The sequence below is a fragment of the Passer montanus genome, unplaced genomic scaffold (assembly GCF_014805655.1).
Source record: "Passer montanus isolate IOZ18808 unplaced genomic scaffold, ASM1480565v1 scaffold13, whole genome shotgun sequence".
In the NCBI taxonomy this organism is placed as follows: Eukaryota; Metazoa; Chordata; class Aves; order Passeriformes; family Passeridae; genus Passer; species Passer montanus.
Window position 1 is genome coordinate 6332234 of NW_024359832.1, and position 20364 is coordinate 6352597.

At 38.3% G+C, this 20364-nt stretch overlaps 1 protein-coding gene across 2 annotated transcripts in view; it reads left to right on the top strand.

Moving 5' to 3' along the window:
* Window positions 1–4507: 4507 nt before the first annotated feature.
* RFC1 (replication factor C subunit 1) overlaps window positions 4508–20364 on the top strand; it is a 29159-nt gene continuing 13302 nt past the window's right edge. Inside the window, exons 1-9 of one of the 2 annotated variants that reach the window (XM_039698945.1) lie at window positions 4508–4645; window positions 5392–5520; window positions 6455–6530; window positions 7674–7793; window positions 16708–16940; window positions 17671–17745; window positions 19518–19595; window positions 19917–20004; window positions 20100–20332. In XM_039698945.1, the coding sequence (XP_039554879.1) occupies window positions 4610–4645; window positions 5392–5520; window positions 6455–6530; window positions 7674–7793; window positions 16708–16940; window positions 17671–17745; window positions 19518–19595; window positions 19917–20004; window positions 20100–20332 (1068 nt within the window). In that variant the 5' untranslated portion in view covers window positions 4508–4609. The remainder of the gene's footprint in view (window positions 4646–5391; window positions 5521–6454; window positions 6531–7673; window positions 7794–16707; window positions 16941–17670; window positions 17746–19517; window positions 19596–19916; window positions 20005–20099; window positions 20333–20364) is intronic. The other variant, XM_039698946.1, reaches the window with a different exon arrangement.

Below are 20364 nucleotides of genomic sequence, written 5' to 3' on the forward strand. Positions count from 1 at the left end.
ATTTCATTAGAAATTCATGAGAAAATTAGGCAGTCAGTAGCAGAAACACGTTAATTAATTCCGTGGTTTCTCTTGGACTGCTAAATTCCGAGCTGTCCCCAGCCTTAGCGCATGGGAGGAAATGCCACTGGGGGAACCAGGCGCTGCGACAGCCAGGAAGCGGGGCACTGTCCCATGTCCGTGGCCACTTTGTGGCCAGGGAATGCCCTTCAGGGCGGCGCTGGCCCGGGCCTGGCTGCCCGCCTGTTCTGGGCGCTGTGTGCGCCTCAGTGCCTTGTACAGAGGCGGAAATCATGGAGGCCTGGCCCTGCCTTCTGCTGTGTTTTCACCCAGCAGTTCAGCGCGCAGGACGTGCCCGAGCACACGCGGCTCCATCCTGAGCAGGGGCAGCGCTCCCGTTCCCGGGGGCAGCGCCCGAGGCCGCGGGAGCGGTTAAACCCCCGCCCGCGGAGCGGCCGCTGCCGCCGGCACACGAAGGGGCGCAGGGCCGACACGGACGGCCCCGGGAGCCCCGGCCATGGCTCCGGCCCGGGGCCCGCCCCGCCCCGCGCGGAGCCCGAGCGCGGCCGAGGCTGCCCACGCGTGCCCGGAGCGCGAACCCCTGCCCGAGGAAGTGCCCTTGGCCCAGGGGATGTGGCTGAGCCTCTCCAGTTTCCCTTTCCCGACAGCGGGCGGGGTGCAGGGCGCGGACCGCGGGCTCGTCCGGGGCAGGAATGCGGATGGGCAAACCTGCTGTGAAGGCGGCGTGCCGCAGTGTTCCCGCCTCCTTCAGTTCCAGCAGGAGCACACGCGAGGCGTTGCTGAGGACGAGCTGGAGGGTGCACAGTATTTGCAGAAAAGCAGTTCGATGGGGGAAAAAGAGACCTTGAAAGTCTGGAAGTAAATGTTTATCGATAACTATGCGACCCTCATTAGGATGTAAAGAGATTTTAAACATAAACATATATGTGTTCCTGTGCTTTCCAAAGTGCCGCTCACCTATGCACGCAGTCACCCTTTTCATTTCTGGCTCAAGTAAGTTTGGTTTTATTCAAATGGAGTCTCTATGCACATCTTATACTGTCTTAACTACAGATGTAATTTTGCAATTTAAGGTGCAGCTCTAGTTTTGGACTGTCCAAAGAGTTTGAGCTTGTTTATAGCTTACACCTGGTGCTCTGCAATGGTGGGTGGTACAGTCTGAGTCTTCCACTGTACTGACAGAGGTCTGCCAGCACTAAGACTCCTGGCGCTATTAAACTGATATTTTCATGGTTTGTTTTGGGCTGGCTGATGACTTCAGGTCTCTTCAAATAAGGGATCTGCCTGACCCATGTTCCTGCTATCACCTTTTTAGAAAACTGATCTTGCAAAGCTTGCTTCCTCCTTTCCCCCCTTCCCAGGACAAAGGCATTCTCCCTCTGTGCGATCTTCTGAACGTCACACGTCACACATCTCACACTGTCTGGGGTGGTCCTAGAAGGGGCAAAGACAGCCATCGTTTTTGGGAGTATAAAAGTTGCCTCATCCCATTCCCTTTTCGGTGCTGAAGCGGCTGCTCAGCCATCTCTGCTGCAGCTGTGGAAGCAGAGGCAGAAGCACAGTGATGTTTTAGTAATGGTGCAGCCTGTTGTGCTTGAGCATGTTGCAAATCAATGTCACACCCTTGCAAACTTTCCTCCTGTAGTGCCAAGCGTAAGAAGCCTGTTAGCTTGATTCTGCAGTGTGTTCTCAGCTGTGCTGAACTGATGTGTGCAGAGTTACACAACAAACTGATTTGTATTAGAAGGGATTTATTTTTTCACCCAGATTAGTGGCCATGACCCAGTTCCCAAGCAGCGAGCTACAGTGGTACACCTGAGGGAATGAATGCCCAGGAGCAGGGGTTTCTGAAGTTTCCCCTTCTCAGAGCGACACTCACGGCTGGAGCTGGAGCATCACTTACAACTGTGATACAGCTTGTAAAACTGCTGCAGTTACCACTATCAATAACTGTTCATTAAGTGTAGTTACCCAAGCAGGTGTTACTGGTTTCACTGAAGTGATAGTATAAATCTGATTTTAGTTAGTGCAGTTGTTCTGGAAGTGCAAAGTGTCAGAGCTCATGTGTGAGCAAACTTACACTGAAATAGGCAGACTGGAAACAAATATGATTGCTTTGATGTAAGGCCCTCATCGAGACACACCGAGTACCTGAAGTAAGGTGCTTTACTTTCTACTGCAGTCATTGAGCTGCGTTGGTGAAGTTCAGTTTTCTATCTTGTATTTTTGAGGTGCAGACTGGATTGTATGATGTTACTTTGGAAAATATTCTGCTTTACTAAACACTAGTCTTGTAAAAACACTCCTGGAGTTCCCAGTCTTTGTACTACCTAACAAATGGGTTTCAGTTTCTGTTTGTGTTACTCTCCCCAGTAAAAGAGACAGGTACAAATCTTCCAAGAGAGAACTTGCAGCCTGGCCTGATCAATTCCTGTGGTCTTCTGTTACAGTGTAAGGTGGAGGATTTGAAGCGGCAGTCAGAGCAGGCAAGGCCTGGATGGCACAGCCTCACAACTCTGAGATAGCTGAGCAGCTTTTTAGGCCTTTCAGATGCTAGGCATACATCACTCCCATACTGAGTGAGAGTGATCAGACAGCCTTAGTTACAGCTCCTGCCCAGGTGGAACTGCTCCAAGTTCTTCCTTGTTGGTGCTGTGCTGGAGCAGCCTGGGGGAGCCACACCAAAAGTGTAGCCTATTGTAATTTTAGCCTTTTGGGCAAGGGAACAGCCGTGCAGGCGAGTATCTCCAGGATGCACAGGACACATGCTGTGGGGCATGTCCTGGAAGGAAACTTGACAGTTGCACAACAAGCAGAGGTAAAAGCTCAGAGGTAAAAGCTGAACATGCAGGTTTTCCAGCTGGAGGTCCTGTATATGTAGGGATGGAATAATATACCAAGAAGAAGGTCAGTCAGAGGATGTTAAATAGATGAGCCCAGGAGGGAGGAAAGTGATCCTGGCTGGGATCTAAGCTGGTATGGTAGATGCTTACCTGGCTTGATTTCTGCAATTAGTTATGCACTGAATTAATAATTTATCTGGCATGCCTTTATAAAAAACATGAAAAATCTTTCATGATTCCTGGATAAAAGCTTTGCTGAAAGGTAACTTTGTTGTTGCCCTGAGGCATACTTTCCTCCCAAGCAATTCTTTATTCACTGTGTTACGTCAGCAAGGTTACCTTTTCCTCTGAGGAACAGGATAGCTGAAGGAGATTGGTGAATTTATAGCAGAATATTGAAGAAGGCTGTGCATAGTTGTCAATCTTCCTTTGTAACTTAGGGCTGTGTATTTTAAGTTTGCATTGCCTAAAACTTGTATAAATCTTAAAGAATTCTAATATTATTGCCTGTGCTGCAAAAAGGTGCTGCAAAGGTTCTGTCAGAATTATCTACACTTTAAACCTGATTCCAGAACTGGAATGCAAACTCAAGATCAAGTTAGAGGAAAAATAGTGATTAATAAATCTTGCTAAAAAGCCTTTGGAGAAGCCTACTGAAAAGCTTTAGAAATAAATTAAAGCAGACATCTGGTTTTAAGCTGGGCTAACCAATCTAATACATATTCCCTACTACTGCTTATAAGATGTACAAGCTTGATGACTGTGATTTTGGGATGTATCCATGTTCCCTCTCATAACAATTTCCAGGTAGCACAGAGGTTGGCAGAACAAGGTAGATTTGCAGAGCACCTCACTTAGTTAACAGTTTTTAGTGAAAACAGTAGAATTAATAGAACCTTAGTGTTAATCTAAAATTCTCAAATATTTTGAGCTTTACTGTAACAACTATTAAAAAAAGAGAACTTTAAAGTCACTTTATTTTGCAGTGTTGTATTAAGTATTTAAATTATTTTACTATGTAAAAAATCTAATGATACTTGCTTTTCTCTTGATTATGTTACCTTAAGCCTAAAAGGAAGTCAGTAATAACGAGTATAGGTGAGTCATTAAGTCCAAATATCTGCTTGGAGACTTTTTAGATAGATGCTCTCTTCAGACCTATTAGCTACAGGTATTGGCTGTCAAAATTTCAGAGTTTATATAGTACTGCATTTATATTGTAGGAATACATATAAAATAGTTGAGTATTGAAAATCTGTGCTTCAAGGTATGAATTCCATGGATAGAGAAGTGTGAAGTCATGATGAGGAAGAATGATTTTCAGTCTACCATTTGTTGAATCCGTATTAATATATGCAGTTAAAACACAGAGAGTCTAAATTTTTACAGGAAACAACATTTCCAATTCTAGAAAATTATTTTAAGTGAACTGAACGAATCTATACATGTCCCATCTTTTGTTTATGCTTTCAAATTACGTGTTCCATTGATTTTAAGCCATAAATCCAAACTGACAGGAGTTGACTCCTGGTAAAAGAACCTCAAAGACCCCTTATTATCAATCAGACTTGAAGCCAGTCTTTTGAGAATGCAGTACTTTACTTGTGGATCCCTGTAACACTGGGGAAGTGCCAGCTGAACTCCATGAAGGGAATAGCTCCCAGCTGTGTCCAGTGGGGTCCTGAGCCCCAGCCTTTACCTGCTGGCTGTGGTTTAGGCCACAGGAGGTACTGGCTTTGTCTGGAATGGCTGCTAACCCTGGAGGGAGTGATACCAGCCAGGTACTTTTTTTCTCAATTTCATTTGATGAAACTGGATTGCTAGATTTTTAAAAAAGAGTCAGGTGTGATTTTTGTGTGTACAATATTGATTTTCTAAAATTTAAGCTTCAGCTGCTGATTTTACTTGCTTAGAAAGCTTATTATGGCTGTGTTGTGGTCAGGTACTAAAACAAGGTAACAAAATAGATCTTGGTGTTATTTTTCTTTACTCAAATTTTATAAGTTTCTTGCTGGCTAGTTTTTTAGTGAGGTGTAAGTTACTGTCTTAAAAATTTATGAGAAGGTGGAGAATGCAGTGTGTGCCATTACTTCACTGTTTCAAGGTCCTGGTCCTTTCTTTCTACATGGGACACTACTTCAGAGCTGTGTTAATCATTTTAACTATAGCAATAATTTGGTTTAGGCTTGTGATAATTAATCAGAAAAAAAAATTGCAATTATGCATCTGTCTTAAGTCACTGTATTTCATTGCTGCTGGGAGTTTGTCTTCAAGTGTGTATTGGTGAAGATCCCAACTACGGAAGAAATACATTTTTTTCATGATTCAAAGATTAGAGTCAGGTGGTGTGGGTGTCTGAGTAGCTACTTTTAACTATCTGGGCTTTGTTTGCTGAACTGTAAACAAAATTTCAAAATCAATAAATGTAATGGAGCTGCTGAAACGGTAACTTCAGTGCACTGCTATTTTGTAGTGTGAAGAGCTGTCTGTGTTTAAAAATGTATAAAACTCTTTTCCCTTTTACTAGGATATCCGGAAATTCTTTGGTGTTGTACCTCCTGGAAAGCGACAGCAGTGTGAGACTGTGAAAAAGAGTGAAAAAATTAAAAATGGTGAAGGACCCTCAAGTGGGAAGAAAAGGGAAAAGGACACTAAGGTGAGTTTTGCTTTTCATATTTATGAAATGCTTGGTTTTGCTGATGCTGGATTATTTGTGTATCTAGCATTTTTTAAAGTCCTGGTTCTTCTCATATACTAAAATAACAGACTACATGTCAATTGTTTTTATAGGCATGGGAGGAAACTGCCACTTAAAATTAACTTCTAGCAGTAAAACTTAGTAGGTGGTGAAGAAAATTGCTAATTTAAAAAATATGTTTTGTAGGACAAAGGTAGGTAGAAGTTGTTACAGTTAAGTGCTCGTGTAAGAACAGTCTGATACATTTGAAGTTATTCTGCCTTTTGGCCACAGTTCTCTAAGTAGGTTTGCTGATGTAATTTTTATAAACTCAAGGTTTGTGCTCAGTAGATGTAGACATATCAAATGTGTCATGCTTACAAATGAGGTGAAAGTCTGATGTGTGGTGCCTGCTGACCAGTTTTTTTAACACCTGTGCAGGAAACATGAACATTGTGTTTGTTGGGATCACTTCTCTAAACCTGCTGCAAAGACCAAATTCTTTAAAATGGCAGATTAACCCAGATTGGGGTCTGGTTTCAGACTACTTTACATGTTAATCATCTGAGCTGTATACAATAGAAAGCAATGGCTAAAGCTCATTTAAAAATCACTTAAAGAGGGGAAGAATTTCTAATAGGATGGAATGTGTAATGTGAAACACAACAGTTTATAGTGAGATGCTACTTAATTATTCTATGTAATTTCAATGTGAAAATTCTTCCTTATTTTCTGTGTGCTGCATCTTTCCCCATCCCATGCAGGAGTTGGCACAAGACCGTTTGTAAATGTGATATTGGAAAATAAATAATTTCTGTTAGAACTTGTTTGAAAGTCATAAATTTGAATGTGTGACTGACTAAAAGCTGAGAGCATCTGTTTAATGGTTGAACTAATGGACTTTTACACTTAGGTGAATAATTCACCCAGTGAAGATGATTCCAAACAGAAGCGGACAAAAAAGAAGAGAAGAATAATCTATGATTCAGGTAGTGTCCACAGTTGTTTCTGAGTATTCCTTTGTATTTTTTGCATTGGCATGTAAGGTTGATTAGGTAAATTGTACATCTGAAAGTTTTTATGGGTTGAGTTTTATAAACAGTTCCTGTTCAGCAGTGAGGAATTGTAGGAGTACAAAATTAATATATTGCTGCTACCTTTAAAGTACTGATATTGTTTGGAGATTTGGCAAATTCTAACCCTTCAGTAGTAGGACAGGAAAAGAGAAACAGTGCTCTAAGCTCTTCAATATGGAAAACTGTTTTTAGTTGGGGTTTTTGGTGGGGTTGTTGATGGTGGTTTTGTGCAGGGTGCCAGTAGGCAAGTCCATTGACTATAACCACTCTGATTTTAGGTATAATTACAATATATTGTAATAGAGGTAGACTATATATTGTCTACATATTGTAAAAGAGGTAGACTCTGAAGGTTAGCCCTCTCTAACACTTTTTGGTTGTCTCTGCTTCTTCAGTTTCTCCTGTTTATTCATGTGGATGCTGGGATCTGTCATCCACAGTAGTATAAATCTGTCATCTCCACAGCTTTTGGGATATGGAGAATGGTTGCTGATGCGAGTGGCAATTCACCAGTGCTCTCCTGAAAAATTAGAGTACACCTCTGTGGTTTTTTTTGGTTTTTGCTTGTTACTTTTCTGGTTTTTGCTTGTTGTTAGTTTTTGGAATAGGTTTCCATCTACTGGAACATACTAGCATAATAGTATATTTCTTGTGGGTTTGATGTTGGGGTTTAAAAAAAAAAGATTTGTTTGTTTTGTTTAATTTTGGGTGTTTGGTTTTTTTTTTGAAGTAAATTGCTGTGGTATTTTTGAAGGTTGCATTCATTTTTGGAAAGGTTGCTGTACAGATATAGCAGTTACTGAAATAAGTAACAAAGTATTTACTGTTATGTAAACAAAAAACACTGTCAAGGCTGAGTTCTGACCAAATTTTCATTTAGTCTTTTATGTGGTGGGTGAAAAGGGAAGCTATGCTCTGACCTTCCTAACATGTGATAGGAATATGGAGTCTTTCACTCAGCTGAATGTATGTGAACACATGTTAACTATTATGTGATCTATTAAAGCCTGTGTGTATGTGGAGAAAATCTACATTTATGTTGTGGTCAAAACACAGATTCAGAAGAGGAGGTGCAGTCAGTGAAAAAATCCAAGAAGCCACCTGAGAAAAAAACAGCTGCTTCAAAACCTGGTAAAGTTCTAAAGCGGGATCCTGTTGTTTATATTTCAGAGACAGGTAATGGAAGAAATATATCATTATATGTTCACCTGTAGTGGGGTGGGTTATGTTATGGTGGGATGGATTGTTTGACTGATAGACCCAAATGTGACCATAAAACCTAATATTGAGGAAGACAAATTATGTTCTCCTCAAACAAGCTAATCAAAAATGCTTCACAAGTTTAGCTTCAAGTTCTGTAAAGTGAGGAGCAGGGTGAAAAGTGAAGTGAAGTGAGTAGTGGCTTAGGTGAATTAAATAGGCATATGGTTTAATGAGGTAATGCTATCTTGCTTAAGAGAATTCAGTAGATTTAGGGGAGGAAGTTAAGGAAGTACCTTTAATGTAGTTTAGCTGCTCACTAGCATACTTTGAAATGACTGTGGGCTGCAGGGATTTTCATTTTACCTGGTATGTAACCTTCCATGTCTAATCTCTGTGTGATGTCTTGGTGACTAAAAAGTTCTTTTACCTCTCAACACAAACATTTATTTTGTTAGCTGCTGCAGTGGTTGCCTGCCTTCTGCACCCAGTCTGAGCTGGGCTTGAAGCTCTTCCTTCTGTCTTCTGCCTTCTCTATTTGTCTCTGGAGTAGAGTCCTCTACTAGCCACAGTACTTCCTGAAAAAACTGTGATTGAATTAGTAGACTTGAATCCAAATCTGTTTTGATAAAACATGTTTTTTAAAGAATAGAATTTCAGTAGGGCTTCTGTAATCCCTCTTTGAGTTTTATCATACTTTTTTTGGAATAGTGGACACTGTCCTTAGGTATGGTAGTATTTTTTTTGGTAAGTTTATTGCTGAACATAAACATTGCCTCCTTATAAAAATACCATGCATTTTTGAAACAAAAAGGGATTGTTTGCTGCAGTATTGCATTAGAAGTCTGGCTCAGCTGTTTTCTTCTGTACCTTTCTTCCTCCTTGGGGTCTTTTATGTCTCTAAGATAGATATGTTGTGCTTCTTTTGCTTGTCTTTGGTAGTTGACCTGGCATACTGCTGTACCACCAGGTATTCAAAGGAGCTCAATTTTCCAAAATAACATGAATGTTTTATTTGTCTTATTTATCCTTTTACTCAAAGCTTTGTTTCCTTTGACAGTTTTTCCAAAATTCTTTCCTAATTAGAATGATCTTTAAAAGCATTTATCCCATAGTAGGTAAATGATCAAATTCCTGAGGAATAAACAGTATATATTTAGATTTATTATGCAATTCTAAGTGGTGTAATCAGATTTTTCTGCATAGGGATACCATGGGAACACTAGTCAAGGTTATTAGTGAAATCCCTAAAAACCATGGGCTCAAGGTTACTCTTATCAAAAGAGTCTTAAGTACACACAGGTTTGATTTAACAGTGTATTCTAAAACAATGCCTTTATAACCTTGAGATATAATGCTTGAATTTTGTTTCCTTATAATTTCTATAAATAGTTTCTTCAGCTTGATGGAACTGTCAAGCTGAGTGCATTGAAGTGGTATCGATACAGCAGCTGGCTTGAGATAAATGTGTTTTACAAGATTGGGAATGTAGACATACGGATAGAAAAGGTCCTAACAAAATTTGTAGACATTTGTCCTTTTCTTTTTTTTACTGTTACAGAACTGAATATTTAAATCAAGAATATACTGCTTAGAAGTTGTAATAATAATAAGCTGGAATGAGTTAGTGACTGATCCCTTCTAATGAATAAGTGAATAAGCATGTCCTTCACTGAAATATTTAATGGGGAAATAAAATGTCGGACTCACTCAAAAGTCAGAATCTCATTCTCAAGGGCTCTGTCCATGGCAGTGTTTGAAAGAGCCTTTTGGCATCAAGAAGGCAGTAAAAGTTTGGTAGTTAATTGCCCCAACCTATTTTTCAATTTAATTTGAAACTTTCTTCCTCTTGTTGCTGTAATTTCTTTTCAGCTGATCTGTATATCTGTGTGGTATCCAGCTTTCTCCAAAAGTGTTTGGGGAAATGAACCTTTCGGCTTGAATAAAAGTAGACTGATCTGGATTATTGTGTTGCTTTGTTTCTTATTGGCTTGTGAACAAGTTAATTTTTTTAAAAGGCAAAAGAACAAAGCAAGAATAGTTGCTCTTTGTTTTTATTGATACATTTAATCTAAATAAATATTTAGTTTTATCTTTGGCCATCATTAAGTTATTCTGTACAGTAACAAGGGGAAAAAAGAGCCTTTTTTATTGGTAGTACAGACTTAGGGAATTGGGAGAAATCCAAATGTTCATTGCACTTGTTAAAATAATACTTGCACTGTTTAATGAAGTATGGAACCTTGAGCTTTGTAGATGACCTGTTAGTGTGGTTTGTTGAACCTCATCTGGTTTCATCATATGTGGTTGTTCAGCAATAATTTTGACCTTGCTTGAAGAGAATTCTTACCTTTCATATACATTGTGTAGAGGTAATCATGCATATGTAGCAATTGCATAGATTGCTGGAATATTTTTAAAAATAGAAAAGTCTTATAGTAGTGGTAGGCATAAAAGTAGAAAAACTGACATGGTAGGAACTGAGGAGGTCTACAGGTTACTGGAAAATTGTTCCTTTACAGCCTAGAAGACAGGACAAAAAGAATAGCTTGTGAAGATCCTTGAATACAGACTCTTTTAATGTAGAGAATATTGGGGATAGGGAAACAAACAACAAAACAAACCCACATAATCTCAGACAAAAAATTAAGTGCTAATACTGGTGGGCAAAAAAAATAGTCCCTACATCCATGCCCAGGTTCAAATGAGCAGCAGGTAGTCAGTGAATAAGCATGTCCTTCACTGAAATATTTAATGGGGAAATAAAATGTCACTGGCATTTCCCAGGCAATACTTATGGAAATGCTATGCTTGAGTGAGAATGTGAAGAGGAGATAAATAGTACTTTGTGTTTCAACTTTCCTCTGAAGTGTTTTGTGAAAGGTCAGCTGAGAAGGTGTAGTTGAACCTTACAGGAGTTTTGAAGTGCATTTGAGGAATGAGAGTAGGTTCTGGCAGAAATCCTCTGAAGAAGCAGGGATGGGTGTTGTAGAGGAGAATGCATAAGTTACTGAGGAGTGAGCCTGTTTAAAGTTGATTTGGTGAAGTTTGGGAATACCAGCAGTACAACATAAGGGTCAAGTAATGGTAAATGTGCTCTTGTACTCAAGCCCTTGAGAGGAGTGTTGTATGAATATAGTGAATGTATGAGAGTGGTTAACTCCCTGAATAGGAGAGTAGGTGTGCATGAAGTAAAATATAATTTTATTCTTATAGAAGTGGTCTTTTTTTCTTTCTACAGAAACTAGGATAGCAGCAACATTGAGAAATAAATGCAGTTCTAATTTAAAAAAAGGATTAATTTATCAGAAGGCACTAGAATTACTTGTCAGCCTGTATTTAAAATGTGGTAGGACATGAAATAAAATTAATTTTAGTCTCTGTAGCAGGCCTTCAAGCTGTAGCTGTGTTAGCTCAAGATGTTGCTGTTTTCCTCTGTCTGTTTCTATTCACCATGCTGGAGACCTTCTTTCTCCCTTTCAGATCTCCTTATTGAACTGCCATAGTAACTGGTCTCAACATGGTTAATCTGCTGGATTAGTTCAAAATATAAAAAGAGGATTTATGTTTGGATTTTTTTTCTACACTGATTGATTCTGTTTGAAAACAGAGCACTGTGTCCTGAGAGGCTTAGCAAGTTGAGCTACCTGAGCTGCAGCACATTTGTACACATTATAAAAATTAGCACATTTATACTTCCCTGGATTGCTTGAAGTTACCTTTTTTCCTGTTTTGTAATTATTCACGTGGCATTACTGAATATTCCTCTCACGCAGGTAACTTCAGGCAATTAAACCAGAACAGAAAATTTCATTGCATGGTGGGATTCAGATCTTCTGTGAGCTACTGTTGTAGAAAAGTAACCTGCTCAAGTGAATAGAAGTTGTAATAATAATAAGCTGGAATGAGTTAGTGACTGATCCCTTCTAATTGCTTGCTGAGGTTATACACACAGCTGTTTCTATGCCAAGTGCAAGCATTTCATTTGAAGGGAGTTGTTATAATTGGTGGGTTTGCAGATTAAGATAATTTACTTTGGTTTGAATATATTCACCTTTCTTATGTATTTTAATGCTCCCAAAACTAAGCATACAGACTTGACTAACAGTTTTATTTGGTATGTATTGAACCAAGGATATCAAAGGCTATGTAGTTTGACACTCAAGTGTCTAACTCATGGTAATTAAATGCATTTCAGTGTTGTATCCCTAAACCTTTTTATCTCTAAGCGAGAAATAAAGCAGAGGCAACTTTCTGAGGTTGCCTTTTATAACTGAAAAATCCAAAGGTAAATGATTCATGTAAGCTTTATAACAGCACAGAACCTTGACATGTCAATATAGGCCAAATGGTAACAACTGTGGTTTAAAGTGCATGTTTATAGTACATGTAGTACTAAAATCAGTTAGCTTTTTGAGAAATGGCATGAAAAATCTAATGTGACTTAATGACATAATATCTAAATTTTTAAATATTGGTTGCAACTACTAGCTTTTTTAAATAAGGAGAAAGAAAAAATACACTTTGCTAATCACACATAGCATCTGTTCTTTGGAAGGAGTTACAGGGGTTGAGTTGGAATAGACTTGCTGGCTTTTTTGAGAAGTGGTTATCTTAAAGGTAATCTTCTTAAAGAGTTACTTTAGGCAAAAGATGAGTACACTCAGTCCTGCCTAGTGTTGGGAGTGTTGGCTACTGACCCATGCATAGGTAAAGTAAATAAAGTCAACACTAGGACTAGTAGACAAACCCTTCCTTCTGCACCCTCCATTTAGCTTGGGCAGCAGTGCCTGTTGCTGGAGATGGCAGGTCCTGTAGGACAGGAACTGGTTTAACTGCTTGTGCAGAAGAGGTGTCACTGAAACTGAAAAATGTCCAGAATATTAGAATTTTTTACAAGTAATGTAGATTTAATGAATTTAGGATGTAGTAATTTAGCTCTATACAGAAATCCTTCTGTAGTAGTCTACAAATGCCATTCAACATATGTAATAATAAGTAGAAGTTAATTATGATCTGTAGATGCCCTGCCTATGTTTGGAGTTGGTTTTATGACATCATAGTAACAGGCTGTCCCTGCCTCAAATATTTTGTGTCCTAAATAGAATAGGAGCCAGGGAATTATATTCTCTTGTGATGAGCAACTCAACAGTACAGAAATAATAAATTAATAAAATACATTGTTCTGAGGGCCTGTCCTATGCTGCTTGTTGCCATTGTTCCTGCCTGCAGTAGAGTGCTCCCTTTTTAGATTGGCTGAGGTAGTTCCTGTCCCCAAGCCTTTTAAAAGGATCTGAATTTATGTTTAAAACAGCTGAGATAATTTTCATCAGGCTCAGGGAAAAACTGCAGGTGTTCAGTAATCAACAGGTGAAACTCTTTTGAGAAAGGGCGAGGGTAGGAAAGAGGAATAACAAACAGTTTCAAGTGACCTGCTGGCATTGGTTTATTAACATAATTGTGCTTCTGTTGGAACAGTATATAAAATGAAAGCCAGCTGTGCTTTAATGTTGTGGAATAGCTCTTAAAACCCCCAGGATGGCAATTGTTTGTTGCTAGGGAAGTTTCTCCTCCTACATTGCCTGGCATAATAGATCCCTGCTTCGTGCCTAGTGTTTGTGTACAAAATAATTAAAAGCAATCTCCTGAGTGTCACTGCCTGCGTGTTCCATTGATCACATGATTAGCTTTCCCTTTGTTGATTTGCAGAAGCCTCAGCTAGAATGTATGGTCTTTACTTGTGTTTGTAGTTCTGAGCTGATCCTGGAAAAAATAAAGAATTGTATGTTCAGGATATTTTTTCTTTGTATAGCACACAAAAATGGATCAATGTAAACAGGAAATGCTGTTCTTGGAATAGTTGTGTTCTGCTTTAGAAAGGTTTTACAACAGAAAAGTCATCTAGTTGATGATGAAATTGATTCCTATTTCTCAGTGAAGTCCATGCCCCCATGTAAAGCTATCTCAAGGTTTGCCTAGCAGCTGCTATAAGAATGCAATTAATCTACAGTTTTTGCAAGTTAAACCCCAAATTGTCATTTGTATTTTCCACAAATTATTGGCTTGCTGGTATGAATAAGAAGACATCTTTTTCCTTTTACAGGTCACATGTTGAGCAACATTGACCTGATTAGTCCAGCAGCAATAGAATTACTCTCTTGCCACTTTCAGAGTTGTAAATCAAGCTGCCTTTGTGCTTATAAGGCGACTGGAAGGGTGCAGCTGATTAACTTTGCTCTTCACTTCTGTGGCAGGGTGTGTGGGAGCAGTTTGTTTCGAGGAAAAGTGTTAAGGTTTTGCTAAAAAAGTTGATGTTTATCAGTTCTTGAACTAGTGGGAGCACCTGGAGATAGGTGAATTTGTGATGTGTTTATGGATTTTCTGAACCTGGATGAAAATGTAGCCTGAGTGTCAGTCCCCTAAAGCCTCTTTTGAAACCCACTTTCAATGGAATCAGGCTGGTTTCATTTCCTAATGGCAACCTCCATGTTCTCATTCTCCCTTTTATTTATTTTTATTTATCAGTGACTGTTCATAAGTGAGTCTCTTGCCTGTCTTCAGCCACTGCTTGCAGTCAATAAATACTGTCATTTCTTGGAACAACGTAATTAAAGCCAAGTTCTAGCTATTGATAATATGTGGTACTGGCTTCATAAATTACTTGAGTGCATAAATTTTTAAAATTAAGTCTAATTGTGTTTACTTTTTTTCTACTTAAGAGAAAGCAATATCCTGTTGGGTTTTATTGCTATTTATGACTTGAGTGCATAAATTTTTAAAATAAAATCTAATTGTGTTTACCTTTTTCTACTTAAGAGAAAGCAATATCCTGTTGGGTTTTATTGCTATTTATGGTTATAAGTGAATAATGAAAAAAATCAATATTGCATGCAGAACCTCTGATAACAATAATGATAAGTGAAAGTTCTTTATTAGCACTGAGCAGTCCTTAGTTTAAGAAAAGCTGGGAGCAAGGGGGCAGAATAGGATTTTTGTGTAATCTTAAGACAAATAAATGTAATTACATCTACATTAACTGATGATTTACAGTAACAGCATATTTTATTCCTGCAAATATTTTTTGTTAAACTGAAGAATTTGAAAGAAATATTCTTTAAATTGTTTGAGATAAGCAATCTCCTATTCAGACTTGAAACTACAGTAAATTAGGAGTCTACAGCATCTAGTGTCCAAATCTCCCTGAATAATCACAGTTTGTTAAATCGAGCTAAATGGCAATAGGACATTCATTGCTGCATTGGGAAAATAAATTGTGTTGAGATTGGTAAAGCTTTTAGCTTTGTGTAAAACTTGCTGCTCAGCTGAGGGCCGGGGATTGAATTTTCTCTTCTGTATATTGCTTTGTGAATTGAGTTGGCTGAGATGCCACTTTCTGTTGGATAAATTTTTGTCTTTAGGCATTCTTAATTTAACTGCTGAACCAATTTACCAATTTACCCCCTTAGAGATGCATCTTTATGTTAGTTTTTACCCCTCTGAACTTTCTCTCCCAGCAATATGTGGAATCCTGCTTGGTTCTCATTATATTCTGTCTAGTAAGTGTTCAGTAGCAGCAAGTTCTGGCAGCTGCCTAAAACTTCAAAACACTGCCATCTGTTGAGAACAGATGAAACAAAAAAAAATTGTTTTCCTTCATCTTTGTCTAGAATACAACAAAAATAAGAGATGACAGACATCTAGCATCTTCTAAACTTAGGGAAGTGATAAGAAAACCAAGTTTTGTATGAAAAGAAATGTGGGGACTTCAATTAGGGGTTGCTGGAAAATGAACATGGTTTTGTGATAATGCTGTCAATTCAAGTTCTGTTAAAAAACAGATGTTTAGAACAATCTGTGTTTATGATATGTTGAGGTGAGTGTCTAAAACATCTCTATTTTGAGAAAAGTAAAACTAGACTTCAGTTAGAGGTATGCAAATAAAACAGGCTCTGTTTCTGTTCCTCTCGAGTCTTTCTGCTGTTTTTATAGAGTGTCTAATGTTAATTTTGGGGATTTTCTTTCCGTTTATTTGCTCACTTTGTAGAAGAATTCACTTTTCCTCCTTTCAAACTGAAAAATCCATTTTGTCTTGCTGACCCTGTCTGATCTCTGTGTTCTGTGAAATTGTTGCTTTTCTTTGAGTTGTTTTTGACAGTACTGGAAGGAGAGTGTGTTTTAAGTGCAGAGATGTAGAGAGCTCATAGAATCTCTAATAGGGAAAAAGTGAAGAAATGGAATTGAAATGTTTCTGCTAAAACATTTGCTAAAACATTCACAAACTATGAGCAATACTTTAAAAATAACTAGGAAGCTTACACAAGAATCAGTTTTTCTTTTTTTTTTTTTTTTTTGGTAAAGAAAATGTTCTGATATTTTTCCTTCGTTTGTAGTGTAAGATAGGGAGATTCTTAAGAATACATGTCTACAAGCCTATGTTAGCTGCTTTGTTAATGAATACTATAAAGTAATAAAATAAATTGATGCCTTTGTGCATCACATAAAATGTGAAGGAAGAGTTGTGCTGTTCAATTTGACATTATTTAAGGAGGGAGTTCAAATTTCATTATCTAGATCTTCTGTTTATTGTTTTCCTCATTTAAGAAGGGAAGGCATTCCTTTGAATTTATCTAATTGAGAGGTGTATGAGTACAAGTAACAATGTTGTGTTGTTATTTCAGTACTGAATCTGTTCAGACTCGAGTTATGCTACTGAAGTTGTTAAATGCTGCATGTTGTGCAACTCAGCCTTTTTTTCAGAGAACTTCTGAATGCCTGTAGCATTTTTTAGGATTTGAGTTGATATAATTTGCCAAAATAGTTTTCTTGGCAGTTCTGTTATTAGAACTTGAGTTCTGTGTACCAGAAGTAATGGAATTCTCTTTGTGTTTAGATGAGGATGATGATTTTGCCAATAAAAGAATTTCCCTGAAACCGAAGGAGAACGGGGCGTCAGTGATTGGTTGTCCAGGAACAAATACTGGGAAGAAAGAAGAGGTAAAACCACAAGCTAAAAGCAAACCCCTCTCTCCAGTGAAACAGACTCCCACCTCTGCACTTGATTTCTTTGGGACAAGGAGTGTCCAGCGCTCAGAAAAGAAGCTGGTAGCAAGTAAAAGGAAAGAGGTGAGTACTGATGAGGCTCCTCAGGCTGCTCGTGTGTCTGATGGCAGCTCAGAATGAACAGTTGGACTGCAAGGAGTGCTTAAGTGCTGCTCCCACCTCCTGTTACTCAGTATGATCACTCACATGGAAGCTGAGCTCTGATGATCCATCTGTGTGTGCATGTCAAGTCCTCAGATACAAGTTTGGTGTAGTATTTCCATGTTTGATAAAAGGTAGCACAAAGTTGAAGGTAGTATTTTCTTATTGCCCCTACTCAAGTGACTTTTCTTGAAATCTGTTAAGTTTTCTGAGGTTGGTGAGTGGAAGGGATAGCTTATATTTGAGAGTGGAGGGCAGGCAGGAGAGGGAGAAGATTATTTTTCCAAGCTTTATGGGGCACACATTCATGGAATAACAAAGCACCAAGTAAAATATGGAGGAACTTAAAAGTTCCCAGTGTAGTTATTGATGTATTTTTCAAGTAGGGCAACTTTGATAGCTTGAGAGATGTTAGCATGGTTTGAAGAGTTGAGATATTTGTATTATAGCGTGGTCTTGCTTTGAATAATAAAATCCCTTGAAAATAGCCTTGTTTAATAGTGTTTAGGTCAGAGAGCTAGAAATTAGTGTTGCATGTCTCATTCACAGTCCTGTTCTAGAAGCATACAGAAGGAATCTATACGTGTGAAATTATTATAATTGACACAGTAATGGGGTAACTGAATGGTTGGTCTTTTTTTCTTTAATATAGCCTTCACAGAGCAGAGACAGCACACTAGATGATGAGGCCATTGCTAGGCAACTGCAGCTTGAAGAAGATTCAGAGGTAAAAGCTCTACAAATTTAATGCTCTATATCAAGAGCAGTTTGTTTAACTTAAAATTGGTTTTCCTTAAGAAGTTAAGATGGGCTTTCCAGATATGCTGTAACTAAGTGTAATAACATTCATCAATATGCACAAGCCTGGTCACACAGTTATTTTATAGGCATTATTTCAGTTATGTAAATAGAATGCAGCACTTAATCTACTTTCTCTCTATCCAGACTTTGTCTGTGCAGCTGTTGTGCTTCTAATAATCCTGTCTTTCATACAGAATTCACCTTCTGCTTCCTCATGATTTGATAGTGTTTTGATGGTGTTATGTTTTTTTCATTCTCTGGAGTGAAAAATTAAAAGTCATTACCATCCATGATCTGTTTTACTTGTCTTCTGAACTTTCTTATAGTTGAGAAAAATGTGAATGACTCTTGCATATCTTAACTTTCCTATTTGAATCAGTACTAATGTGAGAGGAAGGTGCACAGATACCTATTTACTTGCTTTTGAGAAAATTTGTTTTCCTACAAATATTTGTAATATTGAGTATAGTTTGAAGTAAGTAGATTGTACAGACAAATCTGAACCTCTGAAGGTAAGGATGAGAGTAAACGAATCCAACTTTACCCTACTGGAAAGTTAACCTGTCAGGAAAAAGAAGATTATGTCTTTCATTTGAACTGATCTTGTCTAGAACAGTCAGAGTTTCTGTGCATCCCAGTGCTTTATATCAGGTGTATCTCTGCCTCAGTCTGCTTTGCACTGGGGGGTCTCTGCCCTTTCCCTTTCTCACTATACTCAGGGAAGGTGGATTTCACTGTTATGGGCACATATAAATACTGCCTGTAGCACACTGGTTTTATAAAGTTATCTGTTGGGATCTTAGAGCATGGCATGTTAGATTTCAATTATGAAAGTAATTTTGTTGTTTTCTTGTTGAAACAATGGTCATTATTTATTGGCAATAATGAATACTATTCATGAATTGAAAAGGTTTTCCCCAAGGCACCATATTGGACAGGAAAGGTAACTGACAGACAGTTATCACTGGAAATGTCAGGTTTATGTTGTTAAGTGAAATAAAAAAGAAGCCCAACTGAATTTGGTGGGATTTTTTACAACTCATAAGTAAATTTCACAGATGTTGTGCACTGTTTGTTCTTACCGGTTCTTCCATCAGAGAAAATCAGTTGTATCAGTGTAAGTAATAGAAAGTTAAAGTATATTTGCCTCCCTAAAGTAAATAGAACTGACACTAAGAGCAGGGCTAAGGGCAGTAGTTAAGTTCTCCAAAACAGACAGAATTTTTTATGTACATTTTTTGCTAATAGTAAATGAGAATAAAACATTAATTCTGGAGACAATATAATTTTTAACAGGCATTGTTACTACTTATTTTTTGGGCCTGCTTTTGATAAAATCAGCAGGTTACATTATGTTGTTGCAGGCTGTTTGTTATGAGGTGCAGCTTTCAAAGTTTGATTATTTAATAGAAAAGGGTACACAGCAATAAAATATATGAACAGACAACTCCTTTGAAAACAGCTTAGACAGGCACAATAATGTTTCTAGTGCAACAGATCCATTTTTCTCACTAGATTTAACTAGTCTTGCTTTCTGGGGGAGACAAATAATTCTTCAGTGCCATTTCCAAAAATTTATTTGCCTCTGGTAGGACACCGTTTTTCTAACTATGTGCTCACTTAGAGTTTTTTTAAAAATACACTAGAGTTAAAACTTATTTGGCATTAGCTTAAAAATCTTTTTTTTTTTTCTTTCAGCTGGAGAGACAACTGCATGAAGATGAAGAATTTGCTAGAACTCTGGCCATGTTGGATGAAACACCACAGAAGAAGAAGGTTGAATTCTTTTTAAACTTACACTTTTAGGAGTTGCATTGCTGAGAGTGTTCTTATTTATGCACCTTTGTTTTGAGACTTCCATACAAATGCATTAAAAACAGAAGGAAAGTGTTTTCATGGAAATAGCATACTCCTTATACTTCCCTCTGGCTTTTCCTTGCTCAGTAAAGGGTGTCCTGCCTAATCAGACAGTGTGTGCTGGATGCCTCTGTTGGGAGGGTATTTTAGGTTCTAGTCACATTAAGTGAAGTGTGTTGCTGTGTCCCTGTGGTAGCTTGGGACACACATCCCTGACTTTGGCATTGTGTGTTTATTTAGGCTCGGAAAAACACAGAAGAAGAGCAAACAGTACTGAGCATCAGCAGCAGCCCTAATGCAACAGCTGGGTATAAGCAGACAGAAAGAGGTAAGACACAGAAGCTGAAAAACATTGCACTAATTTATAATATTAATGAGATACATTTTTATGTATGAGCTCTTTTCCCTCTGCCTCCTTTCAAGTGAAAGCAACAGACTCAGCTGGTGCAGCCAGGAATTACTCTGCGAAGCCACAGACTAAATCTGAACAGTTGAAAGGTTCTGGTTTATCCCCACAATCATCTGATGGTAAAAAAGAAGAGATTGCTGAAAAAGAAAGAGGTGCTCAAAATTCACTATCAAGAGGAAAAGCAGCTTCAGGGAAAGAAGAGAAGACAACACCAAAGAAGGAGAAAGTTTCTCCCAAGAAGACTGAGGTAGAAGCTCTCAAAATTAATTTAGATGTCTT